The sequence below is a fragment of the Larimichthys crocea genome, chromosome VIII, assembly GCF_000972845.2.
Source record: "Larimichthys crocea isolate SSNF chromosome VIII, L_crocea_2.0, whole genome shotgun sequence".
NCBI classification, from domain to species: domain Eukaryota; kingdom Metazoa; phylum Chordata; class Actinopteri; family Sciaenidae; genus Larimichthys; species Larimichthys crocea.
In genome coordinates this window covers 33,373,359-33,391,816 of record NC_040018.1, presented here as the reverse complement: position 1 = coordinate 33,391,816, position 18,458 = coordinate 33,373,359, and the positions used below count along the sequence as shown (strand labels likewise).

Genomic DNA, 18,458 nt, shown 5'->3' with positions numbered 1-18,458 from the left:
ATTATGCAATTCTATGCAAGTAGTATTTATTTTGGCTGTAGCTTGCAAGTGCACCGCCAATGGCATTGTGTCTGAAGGGGCCATTATGTTTCTACAGAATCTGAAACACAAATTTCAAAAAAACAAACGGCCCAAACAAGAGGGAGATTGTAGATTTGTGATATTAGAGGTGAAAGAATTCACCTCCCAAACAGCAGCATTACATTAGTAATGTACGATGCATTTGTATACTACAGTATTTCTATTAGGTTAGTGAATGGAATATTTAGATAAATTTAAAACTGACATAAAATAAAATGTGTGATGGCACACTGCTCAGAATCCGACTGTGTGCACACTTGCCAATCAAACATCACGTCAGCAATGTTTCTTGTTTACGTTGGCCACTGTCCACCGAGAAGTTTGAAATTTTCTAACTAATTTCTAGTGCTGTCAAAATTAACGCGTTCATTTTGGCAATTAATTTTAAACAATTAACGTGTAAAAAACAATTAACGCAATTAACGTGGTTTTGTTTACTTCCTGTGGCGACTGACCCATTACCTTTGGTCACATACACAAGAGTCTATGGCGGAAAGATGGATAAGGACGGACTTTTAGGGGGAACATTTCATTTTAAAAAAACAAGGCACACACATTTGCACAGTTTGCAAAGCCGAATTTAAATTCCACAGAAGTAACATGACTTTAACATATCACCTCAAAGCAAAACACCCTGCTGAAATTACCTCCACAGGACCTCGCCAGTCTACACTACAGGAGTGTGGCACTCGTCAGTATATTTCCTCATTCTGGCTTTTTTCTGTTTGCACTGTGCATATGTGCACCTTAAGCCAATAAAATGAATGAATTTAAATATACCTTCTCTGTGTTTATTCTACATTAATTTGATCATTTTACATATATAAATATTCATTATAAGCTTTAGTCTCAGAAAAATGCAAATAATTTATTGATACATTTATTGATAAATTAATCGCAATTAATTACAGAATTATTTGCGATTAATTAGTTGTTGTTTTTTTTTATCAATTGACAGCCCTACTAATTTCTTCCTAACCTCTGAAACACTGGAACACAAAGCTCTAGTTCTGCACCATTTCTGTGTTTGATACTGCATGCTATCTGAAAGATCAGGCACGTAAAACTAGCTTTGTTTCATGCTACATACTTTCAGTAAATGCTGATGTTGATGATAAAATATGTGTTGACATTTCCTTGTTGCAGACTATTTAAGATGCACATCGTGCTGAAGCTGAGACACTCAGGAGGATGGCGTCTCTCACACTGCTGCATCTGCTGCTTATGGTCTCATCTGCATCTGCATGGTACTACAGTTATTACAGGTACCTCGGAGGATCACTGACCTTTACTCCAAAAGGGCAGAATTCAGACAGGACTTATGAGGTAAGTTAAAGCTTGGGTGTCAAGCAAATCTCATTAGAGGGTCTCCTGCCACATACTGATTAATAAGCTACATTCATTGTCTACAGAAAAGCTCATTTAATAATACTTAGTCAGTTGCTGCAGGGATAATCTTTGCATAATTATTTCCAGGTGGAACTTCGTGACAAACAAACCACATACTACTGCAATATAAATCACTATGCATGCCGCAAGGGTAATTGTGGATCCCAGATCCAGATTACTTACAGTTATGTTTATGGATATTCCTACGGTCTCCACTGGTGCCTATATGGAGTGACGAGAAGAATAAGACTCAACAGCAACCTGCCCTTTGAGATTAGGTGACTTTTATTACTTTTTTAATTTCTTGACCTCATTTCTTTACCTCAGTTTAAATTAAACATTTTGTAAATATATAATGTATTTGCACTGTTACTGTGAAAATCTGACTATAGTTCAGAGCTCACATCTGATTTAAACATCTTGTTACTGTTCTCCCAGTGAGTCACTTAATGCTGATCGTATTGTAACATTGTCCTCCTTATGTTAATATCTCTTCAAACAGTTACCCAACTCATTACAGTTACTATGGTAATGGCTACTGGATGTCAAACGTCAGAAGCTCAATGGCTACCTGGAGAATGATGGCACATGTCGACCTGGGAACCCGATCTGATACTGGTGAATCAAACAGATCTCCCATCACCACCATACTGCCTCTTCTCAGGTAATTACATCATTCCCTCTCTTGTTTTTAATGGTTTGTTTATCATTTGATCAGAAATACATGAAGCAAATGTTTCGGTGTTAGCCAGAATTACGGTGGCCGGGAACCCTCAATGCTGCAAATAAAAGAAACGCAGCAAACAAAAAGAAACAGCGCTAAAAATATAAGAAACGCTGTAAACAAAAAGAAACGCCGCTGCAAATAAAAAAGAAACGGCGCTGCAAATAAAAGAAAGAAACACCGCTTCAAATAAAAGCAACTTCACAACGGAAGTGAATTACCGGGGACTATTTTTGCCGGTGCACCTGTAGTTTTTTATGTGAGCGAAGAAGAAGAAGAAGAAGAAGAAGAAGAAGAAGTACAGACGCGTATTGCATTCACTTGAAAAAAATAAATTAGACACCTGATCTCGTAATTACGAGATAAGGAAAGGTGCCTTATTGGCTACTGCACTTCGGTAAAGTTAGAAAGATATTGGCACTTCCGAGATCAATAACTCTTAATTGAAACGTTGTTAAAACACAAAACGCATATTTTCAACCATAGTAAGACAGACAACGAGCTACAACCTAATGTTCATCACAACAAACCATCCTCGGAGCCACACCAACAACATTAGTGTTTACTAAGACTTTTCATAATTTCTGGGAATTTTTATTAGGAATATTAATCAATAACTTTAATATGATACAGTACTGCGGTAACGCTATCTACACTTTAAAATCTAGTGCCCGACTACATCTTCATGGTGCCTTCATGTACACCTCGGAAACTCAGAAATCAAATAATAATCTCTTTTCTAAGATACATATGCAGATTTAGAAAAGTCATTAAATAAACAAATCAAATTGTTTTCTGACAACTCCACCTGATTCTTGTTCTACATGTTCCCAGCTACTTCTGGGGTGATTTTCAAGTTCTTTTACTGTACCGTACCGGTTTGTACTTTACCGTACAAACTGATGTAGTCGGGCACTAGATTTTAAAGTGTAGATAGCGTTACCGCAGTACTGTATCATATTAAAGTTATTGATTAATATTCCTAATAAAAATTCCCAGAAATTATGAAAAGTCTTAGTAAACACTAATGTTGTTGGTGTGGCTCCGAGGATGGTTTGTTGTGATTAACATTAGGTTGTAGCTCGTTGTCTGTCTTACTATGGTTGAAAATATGCGTTTTGTGTTTTAACAACGTTTCAATTAATAGTTACTGATCTCAGAAGTGCCAATATCTTTCTAACTTTACCGAAATGCAGTAGCCAATAAGGCACCTTTCCTTATCTCGTAATTACGAGATCAGGTGTCTAATTTATTTTTTTCAAGTGAATGCAATACGCTTCTGTACTTCTTCTTCTTCTTTTTCTTCGCTCACATAAAAAACTACAGGTGCACCGGCAAAAATAGTCCCCGGTAATTCACTTCCGTTGTGAAGTTGCTTTTATTTGCAGCGGCGTTTCTTTTTTATTTGCAGCGGCGTTTCTTTTTGTTTACAGCGTTTCTTATATTTGTAGCGCTGTTTCTTTATGTTTGCTGCGTTTCTTTTATTTGCAGCATTGAGGGTTCCCGGCCACCGTACAGAATAACCCTCTGCACATAGATGAATAGTTACATACTAATACTAATATATACAGTATTAGTTTACACTAAGATACTTGTCTGTGTTGCTAGCTGTTAATTTGGTCCATCTGGACTTTGAGGTTATTTGGATAAGAGTACCAAAGAACCGCCAGGATGGCGCCACTGTCAAGTGTGTTGATGTTTGTGTTGCAATGTAAGTTAAGGGAGTCATGTGGGATTGGGTGTTTCGGGTCCCATGTGGTGTTTTTTAGGGGTCCCTCTTTTCCTCTGTCCCCCTCTTACACAAGAGTTATACTCTTGTTGACTTTGACTGCATGTCTTGGGAGCATAACCTCCACTGTATATAAGGGCTTGCCCCGAATAGTTCAGGAGCGTTTCATTATTCGGCTGGAGGCTCTCCAAGTAACGTTTAACTTGATTACGATAATGAACTTATTGTAATAAATTTGTTATACAACTAAGACAGTGTCGGCTGAGTTTTTCTTCAAACATCTTCAGCTGCATTGCTACTGAATATACTGAAAGTACAATTCACGAAAGAAGTCTTTCAGTCGCATGTATTTGTATAGTACAGTATTTCGAACACTACCAGTACTACAGGTTAGTGAATGGAATATGTCAGGCCTGGACTCAAAGGAGGACTCAGATGCAGAGATATCACCAACAGGGTGGAACTTTATTAGGAATACTCCAACAATGAGTGACTCAAAAATAGACTATGAAAATTACACAAAAAATACTATTCAAGAATATACTCTACAAAACCAAAACCACTCCGAAGAGGGAAAAAACGTAAAAAGCAAAGAGGAAAAGGGTAACAGAAAATCACTCCACAAGGGGAGGACAAAAGCTAAACCGCTATCAAACTGAACAGAAATCAATAACCTAATACTATGAAATTTACAACAAAAAAATCACTCACGTGGAGGCAAAAACAACAACACATGTTACGTAGCGAAGCAAGGAAGATGAAGGACTGTGGGAATGACTGGCTGGGGTGAACGAAAGGAACCAAACACTCTGGCACAAGACAAAGGGAGACGCAGACAATATATACACAGGGTAATGGGAAACAGGTGGAAACAATCAGGGCGGGAAAGACAATCAGACCGGTGACACATGAGGAAGGGCAAGTGACCTGAAACGAGAAGAGAATTATGTTTCAAAATAAAACAGGAAATGACAAGACAAGACAAAAACCCAGCTTGACCTCACCGCGTGACAGAATATTTACATGAGTTTAAAGTGGCTGGCTTCACTTAAGAACCACAGAGGTTACCACTGATGTTATTGGTGGACAATAAAGATGTATTCTGACAGATATTCTTTTAGACACAGACTGTTTCTGATTTAGTTGATTTACATGTTACAGAGTAACCAGGAACTGCCCACGATCATTCAATATGACTGTGTTCGACCCTGATGGCGACCATGTCAGATGCAGAATACCAACAACCTCAAGTGGATATGAATGTAGTATGTGCGGTCTGGTTGGAGGTTTCTCTTTGGATCAGGTAAGAAATTTGTGTCAACCAAAGTAAAGCTATATCACAGTATTTCCTTAAACTTTTGGAACGTCCAAGTAGCTTTCATTAAAAGTAAATTATATCAGGAAATCATGAAACATAGTTACAAAGGGAATATGAACAGATTAAAATCAATGATTCCAATATGTAATACTAGAATTATTGATGTGAACTGTTGTTGTAATGTAATGTATATTGTGTGTTTGTCAGAGTTCCTGCTCCCTAAAGTATACGTACAGTTCTCGCAATGGATACCATCCGATTGAGCTTGTGGTGGAAGACTTTCCCAACAAAATCATTACAGTGTCTTATTCTGATGGATCCTACACAATTAAGCGCCCCCTTTCACTGAGAAGGGATAAACGTCAAATCCCATCAATCAGCACTACCCAGCACTACTCAGCACCACCCACCGAAAGTGCTCCAATAAGCACTACACCTACTTCAACAACCGCTACAGCTTCTACAACAACCACTATAGCTGCTCCAACAACCACCACAGCTATTTCAACAACCACTAGAGCTCCAACAACCACTACAACTCATCCAACAAGCACTACAGCTGCTCCAACAACCACTACAGCTCCTCCAACAACAACCACTACAGCTGCTCCAACAACCACTACAGCTCTTCCAACAACAAGCACTACAGCTGCTCCAACAAGCACTACAGCTGCTCCAACAACCACTACAGCTCATCCAACAACAACCACTACAGCTGCTCCAACAACCACTACAGCTGCTCCAACAACAACCACTACAGCTGCTCCAACAACAAGCACTACAGCTGCTCCAACAAGCACTACAGCTGCTCCAACAACCACTACAGCTGCTCCAACAACCACCACTACAGCTGCTCCAACAACAACCACTACAGCTGCTCCAACAACAACCACTACAGCTGCTCCAACAACAACCACTACAGCTGCTCCAACAACCACTACAGCTCCAACAACCACTACAACTACAACAACCACTACAAGTCCTTACCGAACATCGATTCACCCTTTAAGCAAGCTTCCTCTGCAGTTCTCTGTTTATGGTATGGTTATACCACATATTACTATATATAATATAATATATATATATATATATATATATATATATATATATATATATATATATATATATATATATATATATATATATAAGCTTTTATCAGTTTCTCAAAGCCTGCCTCTCCGCTCATCTTGTTTTCAGTGGACTACCACTATGCCCCTTCATGCCTTGATGGTGACTACTTTCCCATTTTTGTGTCACCAACTCCGACAAATGGACAAAATACTCCTGCATTTGTCAACAAAATCCTCGAAATCAAAGTTAGATCCAAAGCACAATATGCCACGTAAGGAGATATGCTAAAATAGTTGTATAATGTGTATTCATGCAATGTACGTTTTAAGAAATAACATGGGGAAAAAACAATGTTTCTCTTGTAGGATTCATGATCTGATTGTCACTGGACCAAGAGGCATTTCAAAGCAAAGAATCTCCACAGAAGAATATATCATAAAATGGACACCAGTTGATAAAGAACTGAATGACCACTTTCCTATTTGCTTTGTTTCCGAGGCAAGGGACAGGTGAGTTTTAAATAAATCATTTGGCTGCACCACATGGGCTACAAGTTATACATCCATCCATCCTTCCATCTCAAAACTGGTCACATATTTGAAACTATTCTCTTTAATATTATGTTCCAGATATAGCCGAGTCTATCAGTCAGAAATACGCTGTGTCATTGCTGATGTTGGAAACCACGGTAAGAACATATATTTATATCCTTAAAATCTACTCTGACTATATTATCACATAAATCAAACATTTCCACACTATTTTTAGAGGCCATTGTGACATGCAATGAAACAACAATGACGGTGGAAGTGGAGAAGACCTACCTCATCAGAAAAAATAAGGACAACTTGCATCTGAACGACTTCCGTGATCCTTCCTGCAACCTGACAAGACTTTCCAATTCAACACACGTGGTGGCAGTCATGTCGCTGAACACATGTGGAACCCTTGTAGAGGTACAACAGCTACGCTGTTTCAGTGTGATGGATCAGTGATTCAGTCGATTTTTTTCATTTTCTATTTTGACTTTAAAAATGCTAAAATGTCTTTGTCCAAGAGTGATTAAATTGACTAAATTCATTATACCTGGGAGACAGACTTGAGATGAATGGCACTCCAGCATAGGTCAAAGTTGACCCCTGACTTTCAGCTGAGTGAGCTCCAGTCTTGACTTTCTCCCTTTCCTAATTTTTAGGAGGATGAAAATAACATCATCTTCAAGAACGACATCACATCTGCTGCCCCAAATGAAATCATTTCCAGGCAACATGACGTCGAGATCGCCTTTTCATGTGTCTACCCCAAGCGAACCAACCTGACCCTGGGATTCAGGCACAAAAACCCGTATGCCTTCTTAGAGAAGGGCTTCGGTGCTTTCACCTTCCAGTTTGAATTCTTTGAGTCCCAGCGGTTTAGGAAACAAGTTGATAGCAGCACCTACCCAGTGGAGGTGTACCTTAAACAGATGATGTTCATGCAGATTGAGGCCACCACCTCCATCCCTAACACAGAGCTGTTTGTGGAGACCTGCAGGGCGACTCCGTATGACAACCCAAACTCTCGCATCAGCTACACCATCATCGAACACGGGTAGGTGTAAGCTATTTGTGTGGTAGTTGATCATTCATCAGTGAAATGCCTCTAGTTCTAAATTGTAACTGCATCATGTCACAGATGTGTGAAGGACAACACAGTGCAAATCTACCCCAGCTCCAGGGTTCAGTTCAGATTTGGAATGCAGGCTTTTGAGTTCATCGGCGCTCATGAGGAGGTAAGGTCGCCTTTTTTTTAAAAGAACAAATGTATCCTTGTTAAACGTAACATCAAATCTTCAGTAACTTTCACTGCCTAGAAACTCATAAACCATTGGTAGTAACGTGGTTACAAGGTCTGTCTTTCAAATAAATACAACAACTTGACGACTGACTTTATCTCCATGTGTCATGGCAGGTGTACATCACTTGCACAGTGGTCCTGTGTGAGACTGGCGTACCTGGGACCAGGTGCACTCAGGGATGCATCAGATCTGGCTCTGGGAACCATCGCGGCAAAAGAGAAGCTGTTGGCCAGACTTCCAGTCACTCCATTTCCCAGGGACCTTTACACCTGGTTAAAACTTCTGACAGCCAAGGTGAGTTACATTGGGTACACCTCCTGTAGGTGTAAATAAACACATGTTGGTGATTAGTAGATGTACATTTAGGCTTAAATCTTCAGTTCAGAGTTTTAGTTTGTTTGTTTTTCCTTTCAGCATCTGGTCTGAGCCTGAATCTGGGCATGAACGTCATGTTTGTTGTTGGCTGCCTCCTGGCATGCGGAGTGGTGATCTACCGATCGAAGAGGTCCAAAATTAAATACCAACCCCTTCCAAGCTCTGACACAGACTGAAGTCAGGGAAGCCAATGTGATCCACTCTGATGACGAGTTTTTCAGCTACAGTCTATGATTTTTACAGCTATAGCCAGTTATGTTTTTTTTCTATTTTTAGGTAATTGTTGGTTTGAATCAGTGTAACATTCCAAAATTTGAAGTCAGAAGTTACTTCTATAGATTAGAAGATAGAGTGTGTGAACATTTTGGTTTGAGTATAAACTCTCTGATGAAATATATCAAATATCACAGAATTCTTTACTCTTAATGACAAAGTTTTTCATTGTTTGTGCATCAGCACAGCTTTAAATCTTAACCTACACATGATGCAAAGGAACAATCACATCTTCACAGTGAAAACTCCAATCACAACTCCAGGCTTTGAAACATGCAATTCTAACGATGATCGAAAGACACATAAAATAAGTCTTTATGGGTTTCAATTCAGTTTTGTGTTATAAAAATGTATGTGTTTAAGTCTGAGTCATTCAGAGTTCAATATTAATATAAACTTTGATGAGTCACTATAAAGTTAAGGAACCTCCCATAGATATAGGAAGACAAAGACGGGCTAATCCACCATCACATTGTGGTGTTACAGGAAACTATATCATATTTGTTGTTTTTAACTGTGGCCAAAGCCAACTGTGCTCACCTGGACAGCATAAAGTTTTTCACTGAATCGTTTTGAGAAATAAAATACTATACATTTTTATTTTATTTCCATTGTTGTTTGAATTGACCATGTTACTCATACCACCACTAATCTGTACAAATAAATCAGCTAAATAACGATTGTTTTTGTCCGCTCAATTTATTGATTTTCAAAGAACCTTTTACTAAATAAGGAGAAATACAGTATATACAGTATATTTACATTTTCTTTACAGCTGCAGAGAGTGAAATTGTCGATTGCATCACGATTTATTATAATTATGGCGCAAACACAAATTATTGCCCAATGTTGAAGCGACAGAAAAGACATAAACTACTAAACTAGCTTGATATGTACAACTACATGAGGATGCCAACAATTTAAGCCCTTTATTTAAGCCTTAATATAATGTGAACAGGTGAGTTGTATATAAATTCACCCTCAGTACAGTTGTCATGAACGGGGAAATTAGCTACAGAGACCAAAACTGTTTTTTGTACCAGGCTGTAAACATAGACATTTCAGCCCCGGTTCTAGGCAGGCAGATATGAGGGGGCAGTCAGAAATGTTAAGGGGGCATCATGTGTACAGACCATACTCCAGCATGGTCTATTTTGTGCTTATAGTAATGGCGTTTTCTTCATTGAATCTCTCCAAACTGAACATGCCTAGGCCAGTCAATTCAAACACTTTGCTAATTATGCAATTAATTATGAAATTTCAGGTTGCTATCACAGATTTTCCCAAGGGGCCTATTCTCCCATCTGCGTGCAATTCTTTTTACGCACAATTACGCGCTTTTACGCGTATTCTGCACTGTGGTCTTCCAACACGCCCCAACACTTAACTTCAGAATTAAGGCGGACTCTCAAAAGAGGTGCCATTTATTCAAACACAGGGAAATTTTGATCATGCCCTTATTTGATGTGGTTAATCCTGAGCCCATGATGCTACGAATTTGATGCTAGTAGAAGTCACAATAACTAGACTGTACTCCTATGTGAAATGAGTTCAGATTCAATCAAAATAATATTTATTGATACTGTCATGTTAACTAGTGCCACGGCGGGCCTATGTTAAAGAAAACCCGCTGTCCTACCTTAAGTTGGTGCAGCTTTGATGCATTTGTGTTCCTGCTAGTCCATACTGACGTGACGTCTTATTATTTCACGATTGCAATTGCACTTTAATTGCTTTAACCTTTTTCTTTTCTTTTCTGCCATCAGGAAGGGCAAGCATGTTGGTATATTCTGGATGCGAGCAGTCCTCGCTATTTGAGTAACCTGGCCTCGGGACTTATCCAGTCCTGCATTTTTACTAGTTGCCTGCCATGGAATTCTTGACTGATGTATCATTTTTTTTCGTGAGAGTGGGGGAGGGGTAGCCACCGAAAGCATACTGTCTAAGTGTTTGTAAAAACTCGGTGCTTTTACAAGTCAATTGTGATTGGCCGGACCATTGGTGTCAACAACACAGAACAGTGGTCTTAGCAGTTAAGTGAAAGACTTGATGCTGCTTACTCCAGTTCCCTCTGAAGAACTGACAGTCCGTACTGCCCACGTCTGCCCAGCTATTTCTTTGACCATAACATTCGTCGTTACCTCTTCTTATGGGCTGTGCATAGAATGGCACAAATAGTCAAGGCAGCGTGTCTGTCTTTCGTCAGCTCCGTCAATACTCATGCTGAAACCTGACAGTACACAGTCAGGCTACGTCTTGCCTCATTTGCATACTGCAACAGTGATTGGGTGTTTACTGGGCGCTGAGAGGAGGGGTGTGTGTGCTGCGCAGCCTGTGAATATCACGTACAGTGGAGTGATAGAGAAAAGCTAATACTGTACCGTGTGTCTCTTTTTCGGCGTTTTTTCCGCTACTACAAATAATTTTGTCAACTCGTAGCAGCCAGCGTATAAATTATGTGAGCATATGAAAATTTGCTTTCTCAACTTCTAAATTTTGATTTGAGGGGGCAAGACATTTATTTAAGGGGGCACTGCCCCCTCTTGCCCCTGCCTAGAACCGGCCCTGAGACATTTTGTAACGTAGTTACACTCTGTTTGTTTTAATTGGTTCCATGTCATTACTAATTCTCCTGTCATTTCAGATCCCACCTTTCTTCCATGCAATCAGCTCATTTCCCTCACCTGGTTTTCCCTGCCCATCTCCTCTGCTGCAGTCCATTTGCTCATTAGCCCCTCAGTGTATAAACAATAGTCCATTTACACTTGGTCCCTGACAAATTGTTTTGTGTAGTTTTTGCCAAGCTCTCCAGTAATTCCAGTTTTTGACTTCTCGTTCTGTCTTCTGTTTTGCTTGTCTTGGACTTCCGATACCTGCCTGCCCCTTGTCGGATTTGTTTGCCTGTTTGATCTCCTGGTTTTGACCCTGCCTGTTCCTTGGGCTGAGTAAATTGATCTTCCCTTAAACTTGTCTGTCTCAGAGTCCTGCTTTTGGGTTCTCCTTGCCAGTACCAGCAAACGTGACATATTTGGAGGAAAAGTAGAAAAGTCATCTGGTTGTCCGGTGGAGACGAAGAGTGTGACACATTCACACTTTTACCCAAAAATACTATTCACTCTTTAAACCCGTCTCGACCTCTTATTTGTGCGATCACACATATGAGAAAGGTGCATCTAAATCACATCCACATGTCAGTGAATACAACATATTTAACATAAATATATGAGATAATATAAGATAATATGTATTATATGCTACCTAAATTAGACACCACAAATCTGACCAGTTTGCACAAATACAGCTCTGGTGCTTTTGGAAAACCGAAAGTAACTAAGCAAAAAATTCAGCTGCAAAGAGGACGAACTGGTCTGATGAGTGCATGTTTTTCTTTTATGTAAAGCCAATCCCAGCCGGCTCTGGTATTTGTAATATTACTTTATTGTCTGTGCCATGTTATTCATTACGAAACTAAAAGCATTTCTTTAGCCTTCACACCCTCATTGACGTAGCGCCACCCAACCTTTGTTTAATTAATGTTGTCAGGAGATCACGTCTGCTGCAGCTTTGTTTGCAAAAGCTCATTTCACCTCTTTCTGGCTCTCTGATGACAGGTAGCAGGTGACCTGATCACCTCAGTGTGACACTGAAAGAGCTTCACATCTGTCCTCTATACTCCAGTATCTGGACCAACACTGACACAAAGTGTTTTCAGGTATTCTTCGTGATATTTTAGAGTTGAGTGTCATTTCCTGATAAACCATAAAAACTTGTTAATTTTACATCCAATAAAACTCTTTCGCTCTTCCTGTTTGATACAGTTTATGAGTGATGAGCGATGGCCGCTGCACAAAAGCACAACTTTATAACTTTATTCTGTGATTTTGGTGAAACTGGATCAGATTTTTTACACAATATATTTGCTGCTTTTCCCTCTGATGTCCTCCGGCTGCTCAGATTCAACGCTCTGTGATTCACAGTGTTTTGCGATTATATATGATGTTTTTGGATTAATATTGTTGCTGCATTATTGTGTATGTTGCATTTTATTGTTGTTTAAGTTAAAAGGACACCCCACACATGAAGCCACATTTATAATGTTTATTGGAGCATATTATTGATGTTTTTTTTTAATTGTCAGTAAAGTTTAGATTATTAGATTTAATTAAGAATGATTATAAGATATTTTAATTATAAGATATTAAGAATGAATTCTCGATAAAGCGAAAGCAGTCCTAGTTATTCAGGTGAACTGGAGCATAGTGTGGCCTCGCCCTACTTATACTCACATAATCGCATTTGTTCAGGTTTCTTATAGCTTTCATCGCATGCAAACGGATACCTGATTACCGATAAGCCTATTGGACTTGGTGCTATGTGTGTATTTACTTCCTTGTAGATTTAGCTTGAGAGTTACAGTGCAGGCTTGTCACCTGAAACACTCTATTCAGAATTCAAGAATAACCTCTGGACTGTAAATCAAAGCCTCAGTATTGGTTTATTGTAGACTTGAATAGATCCGAGTTTGTTTTGTCTTGAATGTAAATTTAGTGGCTGAGAACTCAACACTGAAATACTGTTCACCTCCAAGACTAAAACCTTGTGAAAAAAATAATATAATATCAAATAAGACTTTACTCCACAGGAGTGAAATTAAGTGTGAGTTACTGTATACACAAAAAACATGCTTGGCCAGTGATGATGAACTTCGTATCAGCCAATAGTGCAGCTATTATGGGTAAATAAATATATATACGACATAAATCAAACGTGATACTTAGAGAGCTGAATTAAACTAAATGACCGACCTTTGTTGAGATCTGAAAAGACACATGACAATGCCTGAGCCGTTTAAACCAGTCTGGAGATTTAACATCAAATGATAAACTTAATCTTATCTCAGAATCTCAGCCACTCATCGTGGTCACAAACTCTTGCACTAGAACCACTTTGCTGCACGAAGAGTGAGACAGATGGAGCACAATAAAACCCTCACAAGGTCGCAGAAACCAACTGGATCAAAGAGATATGAGACATAGAAAAAGACGAGGCGAAGAATAATAAGAAAGCAAATTAAGGTTGTCATGGAGACGGGAGAGATCAACACCAGAGGCATCTTACGCCTATTGCTTTGCAAAACTCGTTCCACAGACAGACAGACAGACACTTCAGGCATCCGCGCTTGGCCCACAGCCACGCTTGAGCCTCATTTGACACACCTGTGAAGTTTCCTGACTGCACGGTGATGTTATCATGTTGATGAAATCTGTTAACAGAGGAGTAGGACTGCATTTTATCATGTTTTCAAATCGGTAATCACACCTGAAGCTTTGTCTGTTCTTATAGTGACTATTTTATATATATATATATATATATATTATATATATATATATATATATTATTATATATATATATTTTTTTTTTTTTTTTTTTTCTTTTTTTAATGTCTTTTTTTAGTTGCATTACTGTGAACTGCTTCTGTTTCTGTTTCTATACAAAAGGAGGAGGTGCTGAGTGAGACAGCCGAGGTGACTACAGTTCATTTGTGTTGTGTGATTTCAATGTGCATGGAGGATTCATCATTAACGTGTACAAACTGAGATGGACCTGTTGAATAGGATTCACATGAGTTTAGTGCAGTTTCTATAATTAGATGTTTAAGTCCCTGTGGCAGAATTTGATGGTCAATGGTATCACATGCAGCACTGAGATCTAATACAGGGACAAGTCCTTTGTCTGATGCAAACTTTCACTAGTGCTGTGCTATGATAGACTCTAAAGTCAAAGTCACAATACTGATTGGTGACATTTAGTATCTTAGAGAGAAAGGGAATGTCATACATTGGTCATAGTTGGCTAAGACAAGACCTCTGCATCAAAAGAGGGGCAGTGCTATCTGCATGTATGTGATGAGGCCAAGCGAAAAGCAAACAAAAAGCTAAATGTCTCTGCCGATTGCACAATGTGACTGGAAGGTAGAAGAACTGGTTGTTTTATCATTTATAAGTACTTCAGATTTATAAGAGCAAACCACATTTTTTAAATTTTACATTTTCTTGCACTCAGCTCTTACGGGACATTAGAAAGAAATGTGGATGTTTAGAAAATCATTTATTTACTTGCAGTTGTGTCAGTTTAAAACAGACTTTTAAATGTTTAGAGTGGGAAAAAATCCATGTACAATATGATTGGGCTGAGCTTCGCTTCCCTGAATGTAGTTAAGTTTTGTTTTTGCACTTTACAGTATTATGTTTTTCTAGGCTTCTCTTCCCTGAAACCAGTTCTATAGCTGGTCTATTGTTCTGAAAAATTGTTCACATACCATTCAACTTGGCACAACTGTAACAAGTTCCTGGTGACCTGCCCATTTTTAAGTGGATATAAAGATGCTGCACGTCCACTTTCTAAACAGAGTGGTTTGGAGCATCATGGCTTCCACACAGGTGCTCCTGCTTCAGCTGCTGCTGGTCTCACTGGCGTCTGCATCGCATCACTACGGGGGAACTGTGGCCTTCACTTACAAAGGAAGAAACCCTGACGGAACATTGCAGGTGAGTGCTGCAACTTTTAATGATGCGCAACATCCGTCATGGATAATGTGTCAATGTATTGTTATTCAAAATAGATTTTTTTTGCGTACACTGATAACAGCTACATGACATTATTTTATTTAAATCTTAGGACCCCAAAAACCCGTAAATGTATTTTTTGCTTTTGCTTTCTTGGGAGCTGTTTTGTAGATATTCAAGTGTCCACACTTGTCTACACTCAAAAAAGTTTTGGGCCAAAATTCAGGACTTATGCATTTTAATTACATAGAAAATTTCCATCCATTTGAATTACATGGTTTTAATATAAATTCACTAATAAACTTAATGTGAAGCAAGTAATAAGATTTATGTAATAGTACTAATGAAGTCAATGTGCTTCCCCCACAGTGTAGTGTAGTAGTAACCACGTTTATGCATTCAATATTAATAAAGAGTGAAAATGAATGCAGTCATTTTGAGTTTATTAGTACTATTTCAAACATCTTATTACTTGCTCCACATTCAAGTTGTTTTTTTATTTATATTAAAACTATGTAGTTCATATGGCTGGAAATGTTCTATGAAATTGAAATGCATATTTTTTTGAGTGTATTTTTGAGTTTAAATTTTACTTGTGTATCTACATTCCAATTTCTATTTCTGACAATAAATAAAAATAAAATAAACATTAAGGTGAATTTTAGTCCACCCTGATTAATTTCATCTTGGAAAATCAAGCAACTTTATTTGATTAATCTATGTCTGCAAAATAATTTGATAGTTTGATGATGGAAAAAAATAATTCCCACTGGCTGAAAGGGATGACTTCTAGCCTTGCTTTATGAAGCAAATACTTTTTTCTGAATACTTTTTATGGAATGATCCTTTGTCTGTTGTATATTATATTCTTTCACCATGATTAATTTTATCATGTTTATTAAGTCTTTGTTTTCCTCACCCTATTCATCTCAGGTTTCAAGGCTTCATTGACATATTGCGGTTATATCAAGTGTGACCTTGTTAAAATAAATAGTATGATAAAGGGATATAACTTGCGTGTTTACAAAATATACAAAAATGTCCTTAGTTTCTCTTTCTTTTTTTTCTACAGGTGGACTTGCGAACCACGTCTGTGTTTAAGGGATGTTACCACCACTATTCCTCGTATTGTTACAGTGGCACCTGTGGGTACGTTTCCAGACGTCAGAGAGGCGTGGTTGACAGTAACACCAATGCATCCTACTACTCTACCGGACAATGGTGTGAAACTGAAACATTCGAAACATGGAAGGTTCCAAATGACAGATCTTTTCAAATGAGGTGAGGTTTTTATTTGAATTTAAATCATATATTTTATTATTTTAAATGATTATTATTGTGCTGTTATAAAGTTTGTGGCACATCATCAACCCTTCTAAAAGTAATCCAGTTGCAGACAATTGTATTTGTAGTTGTAAAAGTAGTGCCTGTTGAATGCAGTATTTTAAGACAGTTTTTTTTTTTTTTTCACATACCAGGATATCCAGCTGTTGTTGGGTCCGAACCCGTAATTCACTTAGCAGTTGGAATCTTCTGACTTTTGTGGATTTGGGAACAAGATCTGACACTGGACAACCAAACAGATCACCAGACGTTGCCATTCTACATGTCCTAAGGTGAGTTTCCTTGTGCAACAATTTTTTGGGAGGATAATTCAGGCTAATAATTTGCAAAATGTTGTAGTTACATAAAATACTAAAGGTGTTGCTTTATATTATTAGTGTTTCCGCATATAACATGTAATGAACTGCACTACACCACCAGCATGTCACTGGATTTATTTTATTTCTTGCATTTGATTCTTGATTGATTCTGTTGCATAAAAGTATTTTTTGCCAGAAAAACTGCCAAACTAACTGTTGTGTATCTATAGAGTGCCTCAAAACTGCCCGCGGACATACAGGATGATGGCCTTTGATCCTGATGGTGACAGAGTCCGTTGCAGATATGGAAATATCAGAAGTGTAGAGTGCAGCACATGCCACCAACCTCCAGGCTTCTACATAGATCAGGTTAGTTGAAAAATCAGCTTCCTGACACACTGTGCAATACCAAACTGATGCTTTTCCTCACTTGACTACTATCCGTTCACATACTTAGGATTCTTGCACAATAGACTACCAGTCTGCCAGTTACGACACAAGCAGAGTTTTTGGATTCGAGATGGTGGTGGAGGATTTCCCACATGAGAACGTCATTCTGAGCTACAGTGATGGATCCCGATCCTCCAGGGCTCCACTGTCTGTAAGGAGCAAGAGACAAGCATATCAAATAAACAGTACCTACCAACCTCCTGCAACCAGTAGTTGGTGGTGGGGGCAAGGGGCTACAACCACAACAGGACCTTCACAGACCAGAATCCAATGGTGGTGGCCTAGTACACCCACACCCACAACCACAGCACCAACCACACCTCCACAGACCACGACCACCCCATGGTGGTGGTGGCCTAGTACACCCACACCCACAACCACAGCACCAACCACAACTCCACAGGCCACGACCCTGTGGTGGTGGTGGCGGCATAGTACAACTACATCCACAACCACAACCACAACCACAGCAACCACAACTCCACAGGCCACGACAACCCCACGCACAACTCACCTGTACGCCACCACTGCTCCTCTCAGTAAACTACCTTTGCAGTTCTCTGTTTTTGGTGAGTCAGGTTTTACTTGTCCTCATAAGATATATGATGAGATTGTTGTGGCGTTGCCTTTGTGTGAGCATAAAAGCTTTAAAGTTTTGATCCATAGACAGCGGCAAAGTGGCAATTTGGTATTTGGTAGGTATTGGTTACTTATTGCATTTTATTTTTTAAATCCAGTGGACCCACCCATTCCTTCATGTCAGGAAGGATACTACTTACCAATGTTTGTGGCCCCAACACCTCAAAATGGAGCACGCATCCAAGCAGAGGTCAACAAAGAGGTGGACATCAGAGTCAAAGCACAAGCTGCATACACAACGTAAATGAGAAGCAATGTGATCAATCTGGCAGCATTCTCAGTATGTCAGGGAGTAAGATAACGTCGGCATTAACAAGAAAATCTCTGGTTTGTTTTGTTTTCATGCAGAATACAAAATATCTT

At 38.9% G+C, this 18,458-nt stretch overlaps 1 protein-coding gene across 1 annotated transcript; it reads left to right on the top strand.

The window, feature by feature from the left end:
• The first annotated feature begins 6,144 nt into the window (after positions 1 to 6,144).
• On the top strand, positions 6,145 to 9,477 carry LOC104939594 (CUB and zona pellucida-like domain-containing protein 1). Its single transcript, XM_027281598.1, has 9 exons — positions 6,145 to 6,280; positions 6,439 to 6,583; positions 6,678 to 6,821; positions 6,942 to 7,000; positions 7,081 to 7,268; positions 7,508 to 7,902; positions 7,987 to 8,083; positions 8,263 to 8,443; positions 8,564 to 9,477. The coding sequence occupies exons 5-9, from the start codon at positions 7,110 to 7,112 to the stop codon at positions 8,698 to 8,700; spliced, it is 969 nt and encodes a 322-aa protein (XP_027137399.1). The 5' UTR covers positions 6,145 to 6,280; positions 6,439 to 6,583; positions 6,678 to 6,821; positions 6,942 to 7,000; positions 7,081 to 7,109; the 3' UTR covers positions 8,701 to 9,477.
• The last annotated feature ends 8,981 nt before the right edge of the window (positions 9,478 to 18,458 follow it).